The 22,537-nt window shown below is 39.8% G+C and overlaps 1 protein-coding gene and 1 long non-coding RNA gene across 4 annotated transcripts; both read right to left on the bottom strand.

Moving 5' to 3' along the window:
• Positions 1 to 11,916: 11,916 nt before the first annotated feature.
• LOC147636876 (uncharacterized) lies at positions 11,917 to 13,095 on the bottom strand. Of its 2 annotated transcripts, none has more exons than XR_015266128.1 (2): positions 12,927 to 13,095; positions 11,917 to 12,803 (listed from the first exon to the last, which is right to left on the bottom strand). It is a non-coding gene; the product is annotated as an uncharacterized LOC147636876 (long non-coding RNA). The 2 variants fall into 2 exon arrangements; XR_015266129.1 differs by having other exon boundaries at positions 11,917 to 12,792.
• A 5,522-nt stretch (positions 13,096 to 18,617) lies between these two features.
• Positions 18,618 to 22,304, bottom strand: LOC147636875 (pentatricopeptide repeat-containing protein At4g13650-like). Of its 2 annotated transcripts, none has more exons than XM_086800455.1 (2): positions 22,097 to 22,304; positions 18,618 to 21,930 (listed from the first exon to the last, which is right to left on the bottom strand). In XM_086800455.1, the coding sequence occupies exon 2, from the start codon at positions 21,898 to 21,900 to the stop codon at positions 19,891 to 19,893; it is 2,010 nt and encodes a 669-aa protein (XP_086656581.1). In that variant the 5' UTR covers positions 21,901 to 21,930; positions 22,097 to 22,304; the 3' UTR covers positions 18,618 to 19,890. The 2 variants fall into 2 exon arrangements, with proteins under 2 accessions (XP_086656581.1, XP_086656582.1); XM_086800456.1 differs by having other exon boundaries at positions 18,618 to 21,875.
• Positions 22,305 to 22,537: the final 233 nt, after the last annotated feature.

Raw genomic sequence — 22,537 nt, 5'->3', positions numbered from 1 at the left:
ATAAAATATATACAAATTTGCATATGAAGAGTTTCATAAGAGTGATAGAGAACAAGAATTAAAAAGTAAGCATCAACTCTATTGTACCATGCTCAAGGGGCCTATTTTAACCCGTAGAATGCTTTTCATAACTTTTAAACTTTGCTTTTAGAATTGGAAACCATCAACCCTAGTGGTTTCTCCATACATACATTCTCCTCAAGGTTTCCGGTGAGAAAAGTAGATTTTACATCCATTTGGAGAACATGCCACCCTCTGGGCTACTAATGCATAAGTGTGGTAGAGAAAGTGTCTTGAAAGTAAAAAAACATGAATTTATGCAAAACCTTTGGTGTAACGAGTAGTGAGTGTGTACTTTTCCAAAATCCCATCAGACTTGTATGTTGCCTTGTAAACCTACTTATTGCCAATTAACGTGTGTCTCAAAGCACGATCCACGACATACTCAATATGGTTTTTGAGGATGGAGTCATATTTTGCTTGCGTGGCTACTATCTACTAATTGGGAAACATCCTTGTTCTTTAAAACAACAAGGGTGGTGGGATCTTGAATCTTGAGCACCTCCCATATGACACCTCTAATTTGAGAGCATAGTTCTTCAACAAGGGTGGTGGGATCTTGAATCTTGAGCACCTCTAATATGGCACCTCTAATATGAGAGCTACTTCACAAGATTCTTGGAGCCCTGTTTTTTTAATCTCACCTTCTCTATGTGAAAATATCTTGAGGTGTTTTGATGGCCTTTGGAGGTCCTAGTCTATCCACCCAAAAGTTGATTATAGCCATATAACAGTTAGGTTTGTTACACTCCTGTTAAGAATGTGTTGGATTGGAGATCAATGTAGCAACACTCAGTGTGTTGGAATGGAGATCAATGTCGAAAAAGGAGAGATAGATGGAAGCACAACACTCAAAGTAGATTAATAAAAATGAGTGAAGTACAAATGAAGTAACTTACACATATACTGATAAGAGTGCATACATACGCTTGGGAAAAAAAACCTCTTAAAGAGGGGAAAAAGTGCTCGGCCCATTATTAGCCTACGTCCACACATCACTATCATATAAATGGCTATAAGTCTCCCCTATAGTGATGCCGTGAATATTTACATGGATCATGTGACTGATAAATCCCCAAAAGGCAATAGGAGATGTGTAGGTAGATGCCACAATTACGTCACGAGACATGGGGCACCTTAATGCCACAATTCAATTAGAACTCGTATCACCATCCAAAGTACCTGCACTAAGCTGTTATAATCATGAGACAAGGGGTGCCTTAATGCCAATAACACCATTCCAAAGCCCTTTGATGAATGGTGTATCATATAGGACCACAATTATTGGAGTGGAGATCAATGTAGCAAGGAAAGAGAGAGAGATGGAATCATAACACTAAAAGTAGATTGATGAGAATAAGTGAAGTGACATGATAAGGTCACTTACACACACTCATAAGAGTGTGTACATAAGCTTAGGGAAAAAAACTTCTAAAGAGAGAAAAATTTATCTAGCCCAGTATTAGCATACATCCACACACAGTATTAGCATACATCCACACATCACTACCATATAAATGATTATAGAATGTACATAGCCATGTTAATCACCTCAGTCTCTAGGAGCAATTTTCAAGATTTTTGTCTTTAAGCATGCTCCTTATTGCTACCTCAACGATAGTGTAGTTCTTGCACTATTTTGCTAGGGAGTGTGATTGGTAGTGAGATGTTACTTTATGCCTCTTTCCTTGTAGAAACATAAGAACTCATCAAACATGAATTCGCCTCCTTGATTAGTTCTTGAAGTCCTTCAATCTAGTTTTTATCTTATTTCAACCAATGCTAGCAAACTTTCCAAAATCTTGATTCTTTTTCTTAAGAAAATACGCCCAAATCTTCCTATTATAATAATTAATTAACATGAAAAATAGGAAGAACATCTAAATGTAAACTGTAATAATCTTTCCATAGAGTCAACATGTACAAGCTAAAGATGAGCCTTGGTGCTAAAACTAGCCTCTTGCAAAAAAGGGTTTCCTATGCTTTTTATCCATTATGTAAGCTTCACACACATTTGGACTTGTAGAAAATTGTCGTAAAAATGCTCAACTAGCTTACCTTTTTGCATCTTTGAAATAGTCTACATACCGAGAGATGCCTATATTTCTCGTGCTATAGTTTATTGCTACTCAAATTGGCTTGGGCTATAAATTTTCGATGAGAGTATAAGTTAGTTCTTAGTGTTCCCTTTGCAAATGACCTTATTGTCTCCATTAAGAATGGCTGCCCCATTTTTGTCAAAGTGAATCCATAAAAGTCATGGTGTATCCAAGATTGAAAGCATGTTTTCTCTTCATATTTAGAAATCAAAGAAAATTTGAAATATTTTTTGTGCAATCTTTTTTAGACACAAGTGAAATAATACTTTTACATTTGATCAAACTATTAAATTGCATTGTTGCCCGCTCTGCCACCAGGAACACAAATACCTACTGCCTCGACAACACTTGAGCCATAAATTCAAGAATCAATCCCCACGTCTGTTATGAGCCCATCAAGGACAAACTCACAATGCTCTTTTCACACCTCTAGATAAGAAGCATGAGTTCAGAAGCTAGCGGGCAGACATAAGAACCTATTCTCTCAAAAAGGAGAGTAGCCACAAGAACCTATTATTACTGGCAAGGTGGTAACAAAAAAAAAGGAAAAGAAAAAAGAAAAGATAAAAAAAACAAGGGAGTCACACAAATGGCCTACCTACAAATGGTAGATTATCACAAGAACCTTCCAACGATCTTTAATAGCCAATACATTTTTGTTAAGCTTGTAGCTTACTATTCTTTTGGCTAAGTTAATGTAGAAGATGCTCCATGAGTACATATCCTTATGCATTGGAGGACATTTGCACCAAAGCCTTATCATCGACAACTATCCAAGTATATCTCTAGATGGGGAGGCGGGCCAGGTGGGCGAAAACTTGGTCAATCGTACAACCCATCGCCTACAATTTTCCTTCGAAAATTGCAAACCTCTCCAAATGAGAACTTAAGTCTTCACAACATATTGATCTTTAATCCTTAGTAGTGAAGATGTCTATATTAGCCGCAAGTCGACGTAATTCTTTCATGCCTCACCAGTAAGTGGTTACTTCAATAAGTAGTAACTCAATAAGAGTCTATTTGACTCATTTAATGTACTTCATGTTTATCTACCTCATAGAGTACTTAAATATACATAAAGTATAAAAAGCACATGGAAAGAAGCATGCAGGAACAAGTCCTACTCAACAACATTTGACAAGAACCCTGCCATACAAAGGGACATCATTGAAGGCCAAACTCTTCAAGTGATGAATGTCGCTTCAATGAATCAGATGAGGAAGTAAGAATCACAATCTCGTTTTGATGATTTTGTCTACATTTCTCCAGATCCTCCCTTCTCTTCTCCCCCATTATTAATATCTCTTAGTTTCACAACTAACACAAATAACATATAACTCTGCTTATGATTGCCACAAACAAAGTGAGCAAAACATATATTAAAAAAAAGCTCACAAAAATATAAAAATGCAATCACTAAATAAAAACCCCCAGCTCGTTAGGAATTTTTACTAATTACCAACCTTCTCATTTACTAATTATCCTATCTTATTCATTCTAGAGGAACAAGGACCAATAAACATCACTAAAAAAAGCCATCAATAAAGCTTGTAAATTCTCCCCACATAAAGCTCTTCAACGCGATCACACGAGGACACGATCGACATCAAGAAGGAGAGAACATTAACCCATTTCTAGGGTTAACAAGAGCTACTACCATTATCTTACATTAAGGAGTTAAGGTAGACACACCAAAAGGTCATACATTCAAGGACATGAAGCAACAGTGTCCAAATTTATAACTTGGATGAGCGCCCGTAATAGTCTGACAAAATACTTATGGCGATTTCCACTTCAAAAGCATGTGGTAGCAAGTTAGGATGAAGTCCCAACAAGTGATATACTTCATGGATATATTATGAGAGTAGTCATTGTAATAACATTAGGCCATCTTATGAGCCTAAAATGCCTGGCCATCCACAATTTAAGTGAGTGTGAACACTTATGGCCATGTATATAAGTAATAGCATTAGGCCATCTTATGAGCCTAAAGTGCTTGGCCAACCATAGTTTAAGTGAGTGTGAACACTTATGGCCATGTATATAAGTGAAAATCTCTCATAATACAAAGAACTCTCTCATTGTGCAATAGAGTCTTTCTCTTTCTAATTTCTCTCTAATCCATGCTAGTGAGTGTGTGAGTGAAGTGAGGTGAGAGAAGGGACGAGTGTATGCAGTGCAACGCGACGGTGTGACAACACTCGCAGCTCAGCAGAGAGGCACGGTGGAATTACTTCTCAAGGAGTTGTGGAGCTTGGAGAACTCAAGGGTTACAAGCGCGACCATCGACGAAAAGATTCCCACGACAGTTGCGGTTTGCCAGGTAATCTTCTTGTTAGATGTGTTTCGACGACGACGAGGGTTTGGATGAGCCATAACATTTTTGGCACCGCTTTCAGCCATCCCTTGGCTTTTTCCATTGTTTTCTCTCTAATCTACACAAACCCATTTTCCATTGTCTTTTGAAAGAATGATTTTTGGCTTAAATATGTTATTTTGTTAGTTTTAATTTTAGTGTTTGTTAAGTGTGGACATAGAGTGTGTTAGGTTCGGTTTGCATCCATTGCATCAAACAATGCAATGGATTGCAATTTTATGATTTTTAGCTCTCTTTAAAATTGAACATAGAGCTAAAACTATTAAATTTTGCTTGATTTATACATTTTTTGTTTGATTTGTAAGCATTAGAGTGTTAGCAAGTATTAGGAGTAGTTTAATCATTTGAAAATTTTCATAAAAACTTTTAAAAACTCTTGAAATTAACTAATCTTTTTTAATTGACTGATTTTTATCATTAAGAGATGATTAATCCAAATCAAGAGACAAAAAAAGACTTAAAAATATGTTTTTTGAGATCAAAATCTATCATGCAGGATGTCAAAATTAATGTTTTTAAGTAATTGCATCTATTTCTTCACTAATTATAAAATATTTGCTCTCTTTGGCCTAATTTGCATAAAGAAAAGAGCCAAAATTAAGGGCTCAATTAATCTTTGATTATTAGTTAATTTACACTTTAGATTAAGCATAAAGCTTAGCAATCTAAGAATCTATCTAATTACATTTAATGGTGTAGATGAATTGATGATTAAGGATAAATTGCATTGTGTTTTGAAGAGACCAATTAGTATGTGCATGTTCCCCAGTGTATTTAGTATCCAACCGGTACTAAGGTGTCCATGGTTGCATCTTCTTTATCAGTTTTCTTCTTTAGACTTTTGCACACTATAAGTTACAGAGGGGATGTTAGAATTTTGTGCATCTCTATGTGTGGGATGTTACCATATTATAGTAGTGATGTGTGTGAACACACTTAGGACCGCCGGGGCACTTTTTCCCTCACTAGGAGGTTTTTTCCCCCGTGCATTGTATATACGCCCATTATCTTCTAGGGCTTGTTATCTTTCATTTTTGGCACTCATAATACACTACTATGTTGTGCTCAAGCTTCCTCATCTTCTTGAAGTTGTGTGTGCATTCCTGCAACCCTAATTCCAACAATTGGTATCAGAGCAGGCTTCCTCCTCCCGGGCAGCATCACCGGCACCTGCCGCTTCATCTCCTCCGATTGCGACGAGGTTTCACGAGCGTCTGCAGGTTAGTATATGCCGTGGGCAAGCCCGTAGGGCTTGGTCGTTTCAGAATTTTGATCTGAGGTCATTTCGCCCTCCGTTTTTGCATTCCAAGTACTGCGCAGGCAAAATCGTCCTACTGTGCAGATTTTCTGTCAAGATTAAAATCTGCAGGACAGGTGCCCATTCGTCTGTTTTGGGCTGTGCTACATAGCACAGGTCGATTTTATACAGGTTTACCTCTTACAGACAGCATTTACATCTAGTAGTACAGTCATTGGCCATGGCTGACAACAATGATGTATTCCGCATGTTGGCTGCTGAGGATAAGTTGGATGGCACCAACTATCCATTGTGGGCATATATGATGCGACATGTATTGGTAGCAAAGGGGTTATGGAACATTGTGCAGGGTATTGATGCACGTCCTATTGTGGCTGGGAATGCTGCAAACACATCAGAAACAGGTACTGTTGATGATGGTGCAGGCACAAGTGCTGTAGCAGCTGTTCGAGAACCACCACTTTCAGCAGAGCAGATTCGTTGGGATGGTAGAGATGCGCAGGCTCATGCCTTGATTGCGCTGTCTGTCAAACGTACCATTATCCCACATATTCGCTCCTGCAGGACTTCTAAGGATGCTTGGGATGTACTTGCCACATTGTATCAGGCAAGAAATGAGGCTCGTGTTGCTTATCTCCGAAAACAGTTGGAGAGTGAGCATATGAACGAAGGTGATTCTATGGATAGCTTCTTGACAAAGATCAAGGATTTCAAAGAGCAGCTCATTTCTGCAGATGAAATCCTGTCAGACAGTTCACTTGTGCAGACTGTTTTGAATGGTCTACCAGATTCTTATCAGGGTTTTGCTTCCACTCTTCGCTTGATGATGAAAGGCAATCCCAATGCCTTATCATTTGAGGAGTTAGTTTCTGTTTTGCTGCAAGAAGACCAGTCAAGGCAAAACAGGAATATTATGCGTGTCGCAGATCAAGCTTTCGTTGCTAGTCAGAGAAGCGGGAAAGGTAAAGCTGGCTTTTCTTCTAGTAAGCAGAAATCTGCAAATGCTGCGCAACCAAAGAAGGAAGACAAAGATGAGAAGAAGGGTGACAAACAGAAGACATTTTGCAAGTACTGTAAGGGAAATGATCATGTCATCAAAGCGTGTCCTAAGCTGGCTGCGAAAGAGGCTAAGAAGAAAGAGGCTGGTATGGCTGTTGCAGATGCCTCTCCTTCTAACAATGAATCTGCTAATGTTGTGCTAGATACAGAATGGGCATTCAATGCGCAGTGCAGTTATGACCCATCTTTGCATGACACATGTATGTCTGCAGTAGATTCAGATGTATGGTACTTTGACAGTGGTGCCACTAAGCATATCACCTCGCAGCGCAGTTTATTCACTTTCCTTGAGTCTGCTCCCACAGGGAATACTGTCACTTGTGCCAATAACTCCTCTTATCCCGTTGAAGGAGTTGGACAGATTGTGCTGAATGTTGCAAATGGCAACACCTTTACACTTTTTGATGCATTGTATGTGCCAGGGATCAAAAAGAATCTGCTGTCAGTCTCCGCATTTGCCAAAACAGGTTTGGTTGTAAAATTTGTGGATGACAGATGTACTGTTCATGATCTCTCTTGTGGTGACATCATTGTAGCATCTGGTTCACTATGTCGAGGGCTGTATAAGCTCAATATGGATGGCAAATGTGTAGAGGATTCAGCATGTGCTATTATGGATACGCAGGCTATTTCAGATGCAAAACTGTGGCATGCACGTTTTGGTCATCTGAATTTTGCAAGTTTGCTGCGCCTGCAGAAATCTGAAATGGTGTCTTCTTTGCCTAAGCTTGAGGCACCTGTCAAGCATGTTTGTGAGGGCTGCATATTGGGTAAAATGCAGCGTGCTTCCTTTCCCAAAGATGGATCAGTGAGAGCTGAACGCAGATTGCAGCTTGTTCACAGTGATGTTTGTGGTCCCATGCAAACTCCATCATTTGGAAACTACCTTTACTTCGTGACTTTCATTGATGATTTTACCAGGCATGCATGGGTATATCCTTTGAAGGCAAAGTCCGAAGTGTTTTTGTGCTTCAAACAATTTTTGGTTATGGCTGAAAATGTGTCAGAAAGTAAGATGGGCACCCTCCGTTCAGATCGAGGGGGGGAGTATATGTCTTCAGAATTTAATGCATTTCTGGCTGAGCGTGGGATAAAACACCAATGTACAGTGCCGTATACACCACAGCAAAATGGTGTGGCTGAGAGAAAAAACAGGTCTCTCATGGAAATGGCAAGATGTATGGTTAAGAGTCAAAGTCTACCACATGGTTTTTGGCTTGAGGCTGTCATGTGTGCCACTTATGTACTAAACAGGTGTCCCACCAAAGCATTACAGGTTGTCACTCCATATGAGGCTTGGCATGGCCGCAAACCATCTGTTGGCCATTTACGTGTTTTTGGTTGCCTGGCATATGCATTAGTGCCTGTGCAACATCGCAGAAAATTGGATGACAAAGCTGTCAAATGTATTTTTGTTGGATATAGTGCTGAGAGCAAAGGGTATCGTTTGTATCATCCACAGACAAAGCGCATTTTGGTTAGCCGTGATGTTGTATTTGTGGAAGATGCAGTTCAGCCCTTGGTTTCATGTACTAAGGAGACAAGTATAAGCTCACGTGATGTCTATGATACATTGTTGCCTCTTTTCAGTGGTGCACAGTCAAGTGCAATACCTCATGAGGCAGTTTTTCAGCCTATGCAGGTTTTAAATGATGGCACAGATCAGCCTATATCTGATGCAGATGTGCATGATGCACTTGAGGATGAGAGACAAGAGATTGAGGGTTCTAGGAATATGCCTAGATGGCTGGTGCAGACTTTGCGTGACAGCAAGTTGGATGCCCCTTTGTCTAGTCGCACTCGTTCTGGCTCTCATGGTGCCTCTTATGCGTCAGATTGTTATGCATTGGCTGTTTCTAGTATGTGCGATGAAAGTGAGCCTGTTTCATTTGATGAGGCACAAAGTTCAGAAAATTGGATGGCTGCTATGCAAGCAGAATACGATGCTATTATGAAGAATGGTACATGGTCTTTATGTGACTTGCCCCCTGGCAAGAAGGCCATTGGCACTAAGTGGGTATACAAATTGAAGCGTAAGCCTGATGGCACAGTGGATCGCCATAAGGCTAGGCTTGTTGCAAAAGGTTATGCTCAAGAGAAGGGCATTGATTTTGATGAGACTTTTGCTCCCACATGTCGTATGACCACTGTTCGTAGCATCTGTGCATTAGCAGCTCATAATGGTTGGAATGTACATCAGCTGGACATAAAGACTGCGTTCTTAAATGGAGATTTGCATGAGGAGGTGTATGTATCGCAGCCTCGTGGTTTTGTTCAAAGAGGGCAGGAAAACAAAGTGTGCAGGTTAAAAAAGGCTTTATATGGTTTAAAGCAAGCTCCACGAGCTTGGTATGAAAAAATACATGCATATTTGACTGCACATGGGTTTCAAAATAGTCCAACAGAAAGCACTTTGTATGGTAAACGTGTGGATGGTGTACATCTAATCATTGCTCTCTATGTCGATGACATGCTGCTCACAGGACCAAATGAGAGTCATATTGCTGATTTTAAGGCTGATTTGAATGCCTCTTTTGAGATGTCAGATTTGGGGCATTTGCATCATTATTTGGGGGTACAATTTAAGCAGTGTGATGGAGGTATTGCTTTGTGTCAGACAAAGTATATTGAAACATTGTTGCGGAGATTTGGCCTTGAAGACTGCAAGCCTATTGCTACTCCAATGGAGACAGGTTTGAAGTTGAGTCTTCATGATGCTGGAGATCACTTTGATGTCACACTCTATCAGACAGCTGTTGGTTGCCTCATTTATGTATGCATTACGAGGCCAGACATTCAGTTTGCAGTCTCACAGGTGAGCAGATTTATGCATAGCCCAGGCATTAAGCATTGGCAGGCAGTGAAGCGTATCTTTCGCTATTTGAGTGGTACTCGGCATCTTGGGTTGTTTTATCCCAAGGGGGGATCATTGCCGCCAGATTTACATGCTTTTTCAGATTCTGACTGGGCTGGTTGTTATGACACACGCGTGTCCACGAGTGGTTTTTGCTTCATGCTTGGAAGCTCATGCATATCATGGTTGAGCAAGAAGCAGCCTACTGTGGCCACTTCTAGTTGTGAAGCTGAGTACAGGGCAGCTTTCACAGCTACGGTTGAGTGTGTGTGGCTCAGACGCCTTATGGCTGATTTGGGTGTTGGGCAGCCATCTGCCACCACCATCTTCACTGACAGTCAGAGCGCATTGGCAGTTGCGCGGAACCCAGTGTTCCATGCTCGTACGAAGCACATTGAGGTGCACTACCATTATGTCAGGGAGAGACTCTCTGCAGGAGAGATCAGTTTGGCTTATGTGCCAACACAGGATAACCTTGCAGACCTTTTCACAAAGGCTCTGCCTCGTGAGAAGTTCGAAGCTTTTCGCAAAGCTTTGGGCTTACTCCCTTTTGTGGATTCGTCCACATAGCTAGACACTTCCCTATACATGAGTGCTAGCTCTTGTTCACCGCATCACTCCAGGGGGGATTTGTTACCATATTATAGTAGTGATGTGTGTGAACACACTTAGGACCGCCGGGGCACTTTTTCCCTCACTAGGAGGTTTTTTCCCCCGTGCATTGTATATACGCCCATTATCTTCTAGGGCTTGTTATCTTTCATTTTTGGCACTCATAATACACTACTGTGTTGTGCTCAAGCTTCCTCATCTTCTTGAAGTTGTGTGTGCATTCCTGCAACCCTAATTCCAACATGGGAACAGTTGAGACACGTATATTTTCTCTCACCATTTATAAGTCATGCTCGATTTACAAGTTATGGGATATTATTCATGATGATAGTCGGCCAATCCCCACTATTGCCTATATAAAGACCTCTCTCCCACTGTTGTAATCATATAATCCCTACGCATATTGTCTATTGTCCATTTGTTGGATGTCAAACCTTGTAATCTCTTTGCTATGATAATAGAACTTGGTCATTGCCTACTTTCTCTCTACCTCCTCTATATTATAATTGCTTTCGCCTATGCACACTCACACACACACACACACACACACACACACACACACACACACACGCATATATATATATATATGTATGTATGTATATGCATGTCGATATGTATATATATATATGTGTGTGTGTGTGTGTGTGTGTGTGTATGTATGTAATATACATACATACATACATACATACATACATACATACATATATATATATATATATATGTATGTATATATGTATGTATATGCATGTCTATATGTATGTATATACATATATATGTGTATACATACATACGTGTATGCATGTATGTATACATACACATATATATAGATGTATGTATGTATATACATACATACATATGTACATATATGTGTGTGTGTGTGTGTGTAAGTACGTGTGTGCTTGATAGACTCATTGAGTAAAAACACCACAATATCCCAATGATTTTTTGCAAGCTATGGCCATTTTAAGTTTTAGGTCTGGGGAGTCAAAACTTAAAATGGCCATAGCTTGCTCAAAACTCATCGCCGCAATATGGTCATGTTAATACTCGACTCCCATTGAGTCTATCAAAAGCATGTCAAAATTCTGTAAATTTTTATGAGAATTTTAAATAATAAATGTTTCTACTTCAATAATGTGCTTGCATGTGAGTTGATATATCATTTCCACTTTGAGTTTTTAGTGAGTATACCCACTATTAATATACATATATGATAAATATATGCATTAAAATGGGGAGCTTCCAAACAAATTTAGAGAGAGGGGGGGGGAAGGCAGGGTTGAGAAGGAAACTAGAGAAGCTCACCATTTTGCCACGGGCTCACTGAAAAATCCCCTGACGTACATATATACATGTATATATATATATATATATATATATGGTAATATAGATATATTTCTATATGCATACATATATGTATGTATACATACATAGATACATACATAGATATGTATGTGTGTGTGTATACATACATACATACATATGTATGCGTGTGTATGTATATGTATATACACACACAGACACAATCACACACACACACGCATACATAGATATATATAAGTGGCTGCGGGGGCTGCAGTGGTCTAGTATGGCAAAATGGCTCCTCATGGAATAGTCTCTCACAAAGCGTCCCTGCTGTCTGCATATGCAACACTGATCAGGCCTCCCTGCAATCTCCATCCGTCAATGGGAAATCTGTACCATAATATGGTTCTCTGTAACATGGGGATCCTGAGCAAGAACACTGACCCTGGGAACTTCGTCAGCATCAGCAGCAGTGGTGAGAGGTCCTGGAAGAGCAGCTTTCTCCAAAGCTTCCCTAAAACACTCAGCAAGCCAGGGAATCTGAGTGAAATAGGCGTCATGCATTCAAAACCAAGTTGAAATCTTAAGAAGGAAATCTTCCTGGAAGCCACAGAACAAAATCTCAGTGGCAACTTTGGGGCAATCAAAATCTGGTGGCTGTTTCTCGTTCCATGTCCTGTTGGAGAATAACAAGTCTTGGGAAAATATCATATTCTTCCAGTTCGCCGAGGCTGAAGACATTACAGCAATCAAGAATGGAAGGTCCACTTAAACTCAAATATTACTTTCAGTGCAACTTGAGAGAAAAGGGTACTGGAGAGAAGGGGAAAGGGAAATGAGGGTAATATGTGGGTTGCAGAGAGAGGTGGAGGCTGAAAGCTGAGTGCAGCGATGGGCAGAATACAGAAGCAGCAAGTGTGCGAGCTGGACTGATAAGAATGCATGAGCTTGGATGGGAGGGGCAGGGTGCACGAGCTGGGCAATGGGCTAATGCTGTATGGTTATGGGGAGCTTAATACTGCTTCATTTCAATGCAGATTAGGGTTTCAAACAGAATATTAGGGATTTGAACAACCCAGTCAAGTGTTTTTGAGCAGAAGCCAACACACAAGAAATTTTCCATTACATGCCCGCTGATATTACTTGCAGAAGCTTTCACTCCATCAATCTGCAGAAAACCTGCAAATAATCAGTTTTTTTATGATCTAAGCCATGAAAAATACACTAAAGGATAATTTTTTTAAGGAATAATTATTAAAATGAAAAAAAATAAGGAAAGCTTTGAGATGGTTAAAGGGTTACTGTTATCTTTTTGTGTCACTTTGTTTGCCATCAATGCAGGAGCTTGTAGCTGGCGGCAAATTGTGGAAGCTCCAGAGGAGACTTGAGGAGCACTCGCAATGTAGCAGAATCCTTGGTCCATGAGTTCTACTCACTCTCTCTTGGTGGTGGCAGTCCAAAGTATTGATTATGACAAAAGCTGTAAGGTCCCTCCCAAGCCATGTATGTATGTGTCTCTTTTAATATAGATTTCAATAAGGAAAGAGAGTGTACTTAGAGAAGAGTGAGATAATAAGGCTAGAAACATTAGGAAAATGTTAGAATAAAAATATTAACTCCAAAAGAAATAAGAAGACAAGAATAGTTCTATTAAGAGATAAGTATCTCCAAAAATAGAAATTCGAATTTAGATGATAAGAGGTTATATTTAGAGTACTCTTACATATTTAGAGTCCATGCTTACTAAAAATGTAAAAAAGTAACGCGTTTCTAAAGATGACGCGTTTGTGGCTATATACAGACGTGTTTGCCTATTCTACACGCGCTGGCTTGTAGACTAGATGTCTTCCGGTTCTTTTGACTAGTTATATGACCATATTTTGAGTTTTTATCAGAGAGTTATGGCTGAAACAATTTGCTGATTCTGTCAATGTCTCTACACAAGGAAAATTGTAAGAAGACAGCAAGTAGCATCAAGGTAATTCTAGAGCTTGAGATGTATATATCCCTTCATTCTTATCTAATATCTTAGAAAAGAAGCTTAGATTGCTATGGTCTTTCAGAGGAAGAGACCAAAACTCCATAGCTTTTCTTTTAAAGAAAGAATAGTATATCATAGCCCTGCAAGAGAAGGCTATTTTGTCATAGACCTTCGAAAGAGAGAAAAGTCACAGTACGAGTAAGAGAAGATAAAGCTTGGGGATGATCGGATGATTTCAATCGTAAGAGAAGGTATTAGAAGACTCTATTCTCATATGTCAAGTTCTAAAGCTCTTGTTATCGAGAGCAAAGGTAACGATAAACGACAAATTTCTATAAAGTATATACATATTTTGTTTTTCAATTACATATCATTCTTAGGGATTGAGGTATGGGCCTGGCTTCTCTATTAATTGTTAATAGTGATCTATTTGATTGATTTATTAGTTAAAGTTTGTATTCTTTTAAACAATAGCATATGCCTTAAATAAAGAATGTCTTATCACAATCTCAAGTTGAAATGCAAAAATCTTTGTGAAAAGGATTGTTTTCTTAAGAAGGTAACATGGATTCTAGTCTTATGGTTTAGTTGAGTAAATGGATTGTTATCTTGGTTAAATTAAGGTACAGGTACAACTTCTCCCTGCCTTCACGCTGTCCCGTTCTTGTGCTTATGTAGCTGGATGGCGAAGACGTTAATAAGGCCGAGAGTTGGTCCATGGTATCCCTCATACCATTGAGAGAATGAGGTTCACCAATTGAGGCGAGTGATTGTGATGCTGCCTAGTTCTGAGGACCCAGGATAGTGCGGTGAATTAGCCCACTCTAGTGCGTAGATATCCCTCTGAGGGACGGAAGGATCAAGCGACGGAGCCTGAGAGGACGATAGGCCGGCTTGAGTCCTCGCCAGCGGGCCGATGATAAGGTGTATGGTCTCGTAAGGTTTTGCCCAGCATGTAGAGACTGGAAGGCCAAATTCTAGATCATTGGCGGTATAAAGGAAAAGAATAAGAGAGCCAGTTTGGCTTGTATGAAATTGATTCATGTATATACTTTTTTTTATAAATCTTGTCTTGGCATTATTGTATTGTGTAAAAAAGTTGTTTCAACAAACCTTGTGAAAAGGACCTTAATTAAGGAACATGTTTATTTATGTCAAACAATGTGGTAGGATCAATTAAAAAACAAATTGACGCGTGAGTAGGGTGGAAAGTGAGAGGATGGAATACCCCGACAACACCATCCTACGGACGGTGGACCCGATTAGTCGGGTAGCTTTCCAACATATTAAGTGAAAGCCCTACGTTAGACAAATAGGTTCTCGGGCAATTCTATTTTAGAAGACTAGGCCAGCGGCTGTGCCTTGCATGGATGAGAAAAAAAGCATTGTCTCTAGGAATCAAGACTAGTAGTTGCCTAAATTATGATCAATTACCCTATGGGTGATTTGATTTTTAGAAGACCACGCTCCCCCTACGGGATAGAACTAGGTCTTACCTATGAATCGTATCCTTGAATCTCTGCATGGTTAAGGTGTCGATGAGTAGAAAATTTTCTCCAAGATAAGACTTAGTGGACTATCTTAAGTGTTTCCCCTATTTTTGGAAGGAGGAAACCTTACAAGTGGTATTAGAGCCGATCTTAGTTCCTAGGATTTGTTTTTTTAAGGTTAACTGTCAAGAGATTAAAACAGGTAATTGTTTATCATATGAGGATGAATCAATCATCTCTACTGGCCATAGAAGTGATTTGAATATCCTCACATGTTGAGACAATCATCCTACGAAATTGTGCTTATATCTTGGAGGTGCACACGCAAGATATTTATACAATAAATTTGAGAAATAAGATTGGGGAGGAAACCTTTCGAGGAAAAACATAGGGCGATCAAATTAAGAAACTAGTGAGAGACTGAATGACTAGAAGGATAGACGAAACTTTGTTTAGAGATATTTTCAAGATATATCTCATTAACTTGCATATTATAAATTATTAACATTATAACTCCATTAAGGTTTGAATAGTTGACGCGTGAATGCCATCCATTGGATGCTTTACACTAGGACGATCATCCAAGACCTTGAATCGATCTCAGATCAACATGGATCTAACTTTGGATGTGAAATTTCCAGAGGATCATGCTATTAGATGTGTTAATCCAAAGATACTAGATGTGTAATTTTCAGAAAACTAATGATCTCAGGCGTTTTAATCCTAATAATCTTTGGATGTGTCAATCCCAAGGCACCAGATGTGTAATTCTCAAAAAATGAAACTCTCAGATATATTAATCCAAAGTGCCTTTAGATGTGGCACTATGATAAGTATTTGATAGTTTTTGAACTTTTCATGGATACAAAGAAAGAAGCAAGTTCACCCTTGCTCGTCTAAAAATCGTAAGAAATGTCAAATTAGTTGGAAGCAACTGTTATCAATCTAACCACGGGAACCAGAATCAGTTATGGGATGCCATGAAAGTACACCTTTGAGAAAGGTTTTGTCCTCCAGGATTTCGAGAGGATAAAATGAATGAATTTTTGGAGCTAACCCAAGAAAGGAAGACTCTAAAAGAATACCACCAAACTTTTGTTAAACTTCTTCGATTTGCTCTAGAGATGCTTCTCCATCGATTCATTTGGAAGCTTAATCTACCTTTGAATAATCTCATCAAGAATGTAAAACTATCCTCTATTTTAGAAGCCATAATTATAGAGCCAGAGACTGTGATAAAGTTTTTATATATAGAAAGTGTCGAGAAGGACATGAGTCCTTCCATGTTAATCAAGAAGAGGTCTTCTAATTCAAGAGGAACGTCAAGCCTACCAGGAATCATGAGCTAGAGCAAAAATTAGGTCAAGAAATAGGGATAGTAGGGTTAAAGATAACCGAAATCAACAAATATTTCTATGAGTAAATAGAAGAGGATTGATGCAAGATTCATGTGAAGTAATTGTGCATGATGAACAGAGGTATTCTACAAGACGATACTAAGATTATGAAATTCCTATCATAGATTAGATTGCACAAAGGATTGATTCCCTTGCGTTTCTCCATGACAATTTGTTAAGTACCATATTACATGGGAGTATAGAATAAGGAATTCGAAAGTTCATAGCATTTGAGAGGTATATGGATACATGAACTTAGGATAATAAGGCCAATTAACTTTAGAATAATAGACCTTTTGGAGGCACAACAAAACAAGCCAAACACATAAAATAAGGGACTCAAAACAATGTTTATATATAAAAGAAGATTTCTACCTAGTGGAGACACCACTTTGAAAGAGACTCGAGGATTTACTTAGATACTACCCCAGCTCGCGAGATGAGGACATCTCGAATCTTCTAAGTGGGGGAGATTGTAAGGTCCCTCCCAAGCCATGTATGTATGTGTCTCTTTTAATATAGATTTCAATAAGGAAAGAGAGTGTACTTAAAGAAGAGTGAGACAATAAGGCTAGAAACATTAGGAAAATGTTAGAATAAAAATATTAGCTCCAAAAATCCTAAAAAAAAATAAGAAGATAAAAATAGTTCTATTAAGAGATAAGTATCTCCAAAAATAGAAATTTTAATTTACATGATAAGAGGTCATATTTAGAGTACTTTTACATATTTAGAATCCATGCATACTAAAAATATGAAAAAGCAACGCGTTTCTAAAGATGGCACGTTTGTGGCTATATACAGACGTTTTTGCCTATTCTACCCGCGCTGGCTTGTAGACTAGATGTCTTCCGGTTCTTTTGATTGGCTATATGACCATATTCTGAGTTTTTATCAGAGAGTTATGGCCGAAACAATTTGCTGATTCTATCAGGGTCTCTACACAAGGAAAACTGTAAGAAGGCAGCAGGTAGCATCAAGGTAATCCTAGAGCTTGAGATGTATATATCCCTTCATTCTTATCTAATATCTTAGAAAAGAAGCTTAGATTGCTATGGTCTTTCGGAGGAAGAGACCAAAACTCCATAGCTTTTCTTTTAAAGAAAAAATAGTATGCTGTAACCCTGCAAGAGAAGGCTATTTTGCCATAGACCTTCGAAAGAGAGAAAAGTCACAATACGAGTAAGAGAAGATAAACCTTGGGGATGATCGGATGATTTCAATCATAAGAAAAGGTATTAGAAGACTCTATTCTTATATGTCAAGTTTTAAAGCTCTTGTTATCGAGAGCAAAGGTAACGATAAACGATAAATTTCTATAAGGTATATATATATATTATTTTTCAATTACATATCATTGATTGAGGTATGACCCTGGCTCCTCTATTAATTGTTATTAGTGATCTATTAATTGTTATTAGTGATCTATTTGATTGATTTACTAGTTAAAGTTTGTATTCTTTTAAACAATAGCATATGCCTTAAATAAAGAATATCTTATCGTAATCTCAAGTTGAAATGTAAAAATCTTTGTGAAAAGGATTATTTTCTTAAGAAGGTAACATGGATTCTAGTCTTATGGTTTAGTTGAGTAAATGGATTGTTATCTTAGTTAAATTAAGGTACAGATACAACTTCTCCCTGTCTTGACGCTACTCCGTTCTTGTGCATGTGTAGTCGGACGGCGGAGACGTTACTAAGGCCCGGAGTTGACCCAAGGTATCCCTCATACCATTGGAAGAATGAGGTTCGACGATTGAGGCGAGTGATTGTGATACTGCCTAGTTCTGAAGGCCCAAGCTAGTGCGGTGAATTAGCCCACCCTAGTGCGTAGACATCCCTCTGAGGGACGGGAGGATCGAGCGACAGAGCCCGAGAGGGTGACAGGCCAGCTTGAGTCCTCGCCAGCGTCGACGATGAGGTATATGGTCCCGTAGGGTTTTGCCCAGCATGTAGAGACTGGAAGACCGAATTCTAGATTATCGACGATATAAAGGAAAAGAGTAAGAGAGCCGGTTTGGCTTGTATGAAATTGATTCATGTATATACTTTTTTTTATAAATCTTGTCTTGGCATTATTGTATTGTGTAAAAAGACTGTTTTAACAAACCTTGTGAAAAAGACCTTAATTAAAGAACATGTTTATTTATGTCAAATAGTGTGGTAGGATTAATTAAAAAACAAATTGACACGTGAGTAGGGTGGAAAGTGGGAGGATGGAATGTCCCGACGGCACCATCCTACGGACGGGTGGACCCGATTAGTCGGGTAGCTTTCCAACATATTAAGTGAAAACCCTACGTTAGATAAATAGGTTCTCGGGAAATTCTATTTTAGAAGACTAGGCCAGCGGCTGTGCCTTGCATGGATGAGAAAAAAAGCATTGTCTCTAGGAATCAAGACTAGTAGTTGCCCAAATTATGATCAATTACCCTATGGGTGATTTGATTTTTAGAAGACCACGCTCCCCCTGCGGGATAGAACTAGGTCTTACCTATGAATTGTATCCTTGAATCTCTGCATGGTCAAGGTGTCGATGAGTAGGAAATTTTCTCCAAGATAAGACTTAGTGGACTATCTTAAGTGTTTCCCCTATTTTTGGAAGGGAGGAACCTTACAAAAGCCGTTTACCATTTTAGGTACTGGAACTCCATCCAGTGCTATCAATTTGAAGGTGCCTTCCCCAACCTTTTCTGCTATCCATTGAGGTCCCAACCATCTTAACTTGAGTTTGCTGTTGTTGCAGGAGCTTGTAGTCAGCAGCAAATCGTGATGGCTGCAGATGAAGCTTGAGGAGCCCTTGCGATGGTGGCTGAACATAGCAGAATCCTTGCTCCATGAGTACTCATCCAGTGTTATCAATTTGAAAGTACCTTTCCCAACTTTTTCTGCTATCCACTGAGGTCCCGACCATCTCAACTTGCATTTTCCCTCGTAGTCAGCTACGAATCTTGGTGGTTGCGGATGAGGCTTGAGCAATCACGATAGTAACTGCAGAATCCTTGCTGCATGAGTTCTACTCACTCTCTTGGTAGTCCAAAGTATGGATTAAGGCGACAAGACGATTACCATCTTGGGTACTGGGACTCCATGTAGTGCTAACATTTGAAGGTACCTTCCCCAACCTTTTCAGCAATCCACTCAGGTCCCAACCATCTTGAGTTTTCCGCCATTTCAAGAGCTTGTAGTCGGCAGCGAATTGTGGCAGCTGCAGATGAAGCTTGAAGAACGCTTGCGATGTTGGCTCCAAGTAGCAGAATCCTTGCTCCATGAGTTCTTCTCCTCATTCTCTTGGTAGTCCACCAAAGTACCAACCCACAAAAACAGTGATGGCTTTTAACAACCTATGCACTGCATGTATTGACTGGGTATGGCTGTGAAAACCTCGTGCAACCCATTCAGCCACAGCTTGCTGTTTCCTCAAAACCTTCAAGCTCATCCTGTTTGTCGACTCCACAATTATGTTCCCCAGCAGAAAGATTTGATAATGTTATATATGGTCCTGAAATCTCTGGATCCAGTTCCCATCCATGAGTAGCGGCACATTCTCCTCTCTTGATATCACTCAAATGTCTGCAAGCATTGAGTAACGTTATCCACGATGTAGCAGTTGGGTGAAATGGTGCAAAACTTATAAAGCTTTCAGCCTCCTCTAACCTTCCTGCCCTTCCAAGAGTGTCAATCATGCAGTTAAAGTGATCAACCTCAGGAAGACTGCAGCCATTCCAATTCAAGAATGAAAAGCATTGAACACCCTCATCCACAAGACCAGAATGGCTACATGCAGAAAGCACACTTACAAAGGTGGCATTATCTGGAAAAATTGTGTCCTGTTGCATAGAGTGAAAGATTTTTAAAGCATGTATGCCTTGCCCGTGCTGGGCATATGCTGAGATCAAGGCATTCCAAGATAGTATGTTTCGCTCCCGCAAATCATCAAATGCTCCACATGCATCCTTCATGCTGCCACACTTGCCATACATGTTGACAAGTGCAGTCCCAAGAACAACATCTGATTTAAATTCAATCCCATAAATGCACGCATGCAGCTGCCTGCCTTTGTTTAACTCTGCCAGGAAGGCACATGCTGAGAGACTGTTTACAAATGTCGCCTTGTTTGGCAACATCCCTTCACCACACATTTGTGAGAAGAATTCTAAGGCCTCCTTGCCTTGCTTGTACTGAATGAAGACTGTGATCATGGTGGACCATGAAAGTGTGTTTCGCTCTGGCATTTTTTCAAACAACCTCCTCGCCTCCTCAAAGCTACCACACTTGCCATACATGTTAACAAGCGCTGTGCCCACAGCAGTATCCAATTCAAACCCACTTTCAATCACTGAAGTGTGAAGCCGCTTACCTTCTAGATGTGTTTCCTTACTTGTGCATGCTGAAATAACACTAGCAAAGATGAACTTATCAGCCAATAGCCCTTCTCCCTGCATCTGGCGGAACAATGTTAAGGCTTCCATGCCTCTGCCATGCTGAGCATGTGCTGCAATCATGTCATTCCAAGAAAAAGCATCTCGTTTCTGCATCATGTCAAATATACAGTGAGCTTCTTGCAAGCTCCCACATTTGCAATACAAGGAGACGAGGGTAGTCATAATAAATACACCCGATTCTATTCCATTACAGCTCATGCGAGCATAGAATTGCATGCCTTCAAAGAGGGCAGCATTGCTGGCGCATGTAGAAAGAATACTGGCAAAAGTGGCTTTGTTAGGAGCTATGCCTTCCTCTTGCATTCTGAAAAAGTGTTGCACAGCATTCTTGCTGTCACCATGCTGCACGTACGCTGTGATTATACCATTCCATGAGACAATATCACGATCCAGCATGTTTTCAAACATTCTCTCTGCACGAGCAAGGCTGCTACACTTGGTGTACATGCCGATTATGGCATTGCCAACCACAAGATCTGCCTCGAATCCTTTTTCTATGACTTGAGCATGAATGTATTTAGCTTCTGCCAAGGTCATTGCATTTCCAAATGCCAGAAGAATGCTAATAAAGGTAGCCTTGGTTGGCTGCACTCCTGCTTGATCCATCCGCTCATAAAGGTGGAGGGCATCCCATCCCCATTCATGTTGAGCGTATGCATAGATGATAGCATTCCATGAGATGACATCCCGCTCAACTATCTTATCAAACATCACCCTTGCATCCTCCAAGCTGCCGCAATTTCCATACATGCTGATCAGAGAATTTGCTACCACTAGGTCCAACTCACATCTAGTGCTCTTGATGTAGCCATGTATTCTCTTGCCATCCGCAAGGGCAGCCTGACCAGTACAAGCTGAAAGAATGCTGGGGTAGATGAACTTATCCGGCATAAAACCTTCACCCATCATCCAATCAAACAGAAGCAGGGCGTCGCCACCTTTTCCGTTCCGCGCACATGCCATGATGATGAAATTCCATGAGAACCTATCCCTCTGATGTATTTTACCAAATAAGGCATGTGCGTCATCCAGAGCTCCACAGTTGCCGTACATATGCAGTGTGAGGTTAGCCAGAAAGACATTATGCTCGATTGCATTATGTATGATGTGATGATGGACACGCTTGCCATGAGACAAAGACTTAGCAGTGGAACAGTACCTCAACACAGAAGCATAAGCAGAGATGTCCATCGCAGAACTGGGTTTCCTTCGATGAACGCTGTTGCTTTAGGGTTTCCTCTGATGAGCCCTGTTCTTCCAATGAACCCTTTGAACCGGCCCTTAGAATCCATTACCAATCCTACTGCAACTACGCCTGTGGTTTCTGAGTTTCCGTCTCTTTTTCCCCATAACAAGAGACTTTTATTAAGTATGAAAAAATATACAGGGTACTTTGTGCTCCATTTTGTGCAAGGTGGTGCTCCACAAAGCCCCCCCCTAAACATATTTTTGATTAATTAATTAGATGATGGTTGGGGGCAGAACCCCAAGGAACAAAAATTGTAAGGTTTATAAGGTTAAAAAAAAATTATAAGGTTGATAAGGTTAACGGTTGGGTGTTAGGGATTAAGCATGATTGTGAAATTTTTGGGACAGTGTG

This window comes from Cibotium barometz, chromosome 7 (genome assembly GCF_041138505.1).
Source record: "Cibotium barometz isolate CiBa-2024 chromosome 7, ASM4113850v1, whole genome shotgun sequence".
NCBI classification, from domain to species: Eukaryota; Viridiplantae; Streptophyta; class Polypodiopsida; order Cyatheales; family Cibotiaceae; genus Cibotium; species Cibotium barometz.
The sequence above is the reverse complement of the archived record's forward strand: the minus strand, read 5'-3'. Positions and strand labels throughout refer to the sequence as shown.

What these genes read in the sequence shown, in the direction of transcription:
- LOC147636875 (XM_086800455.1), bottom strand. Translation starts at nt 21,900, where the DNA reads ATGGCATGTGCGCGGAACGGAAAAGGTGGCGACGCCCTGCTTCTGTTT.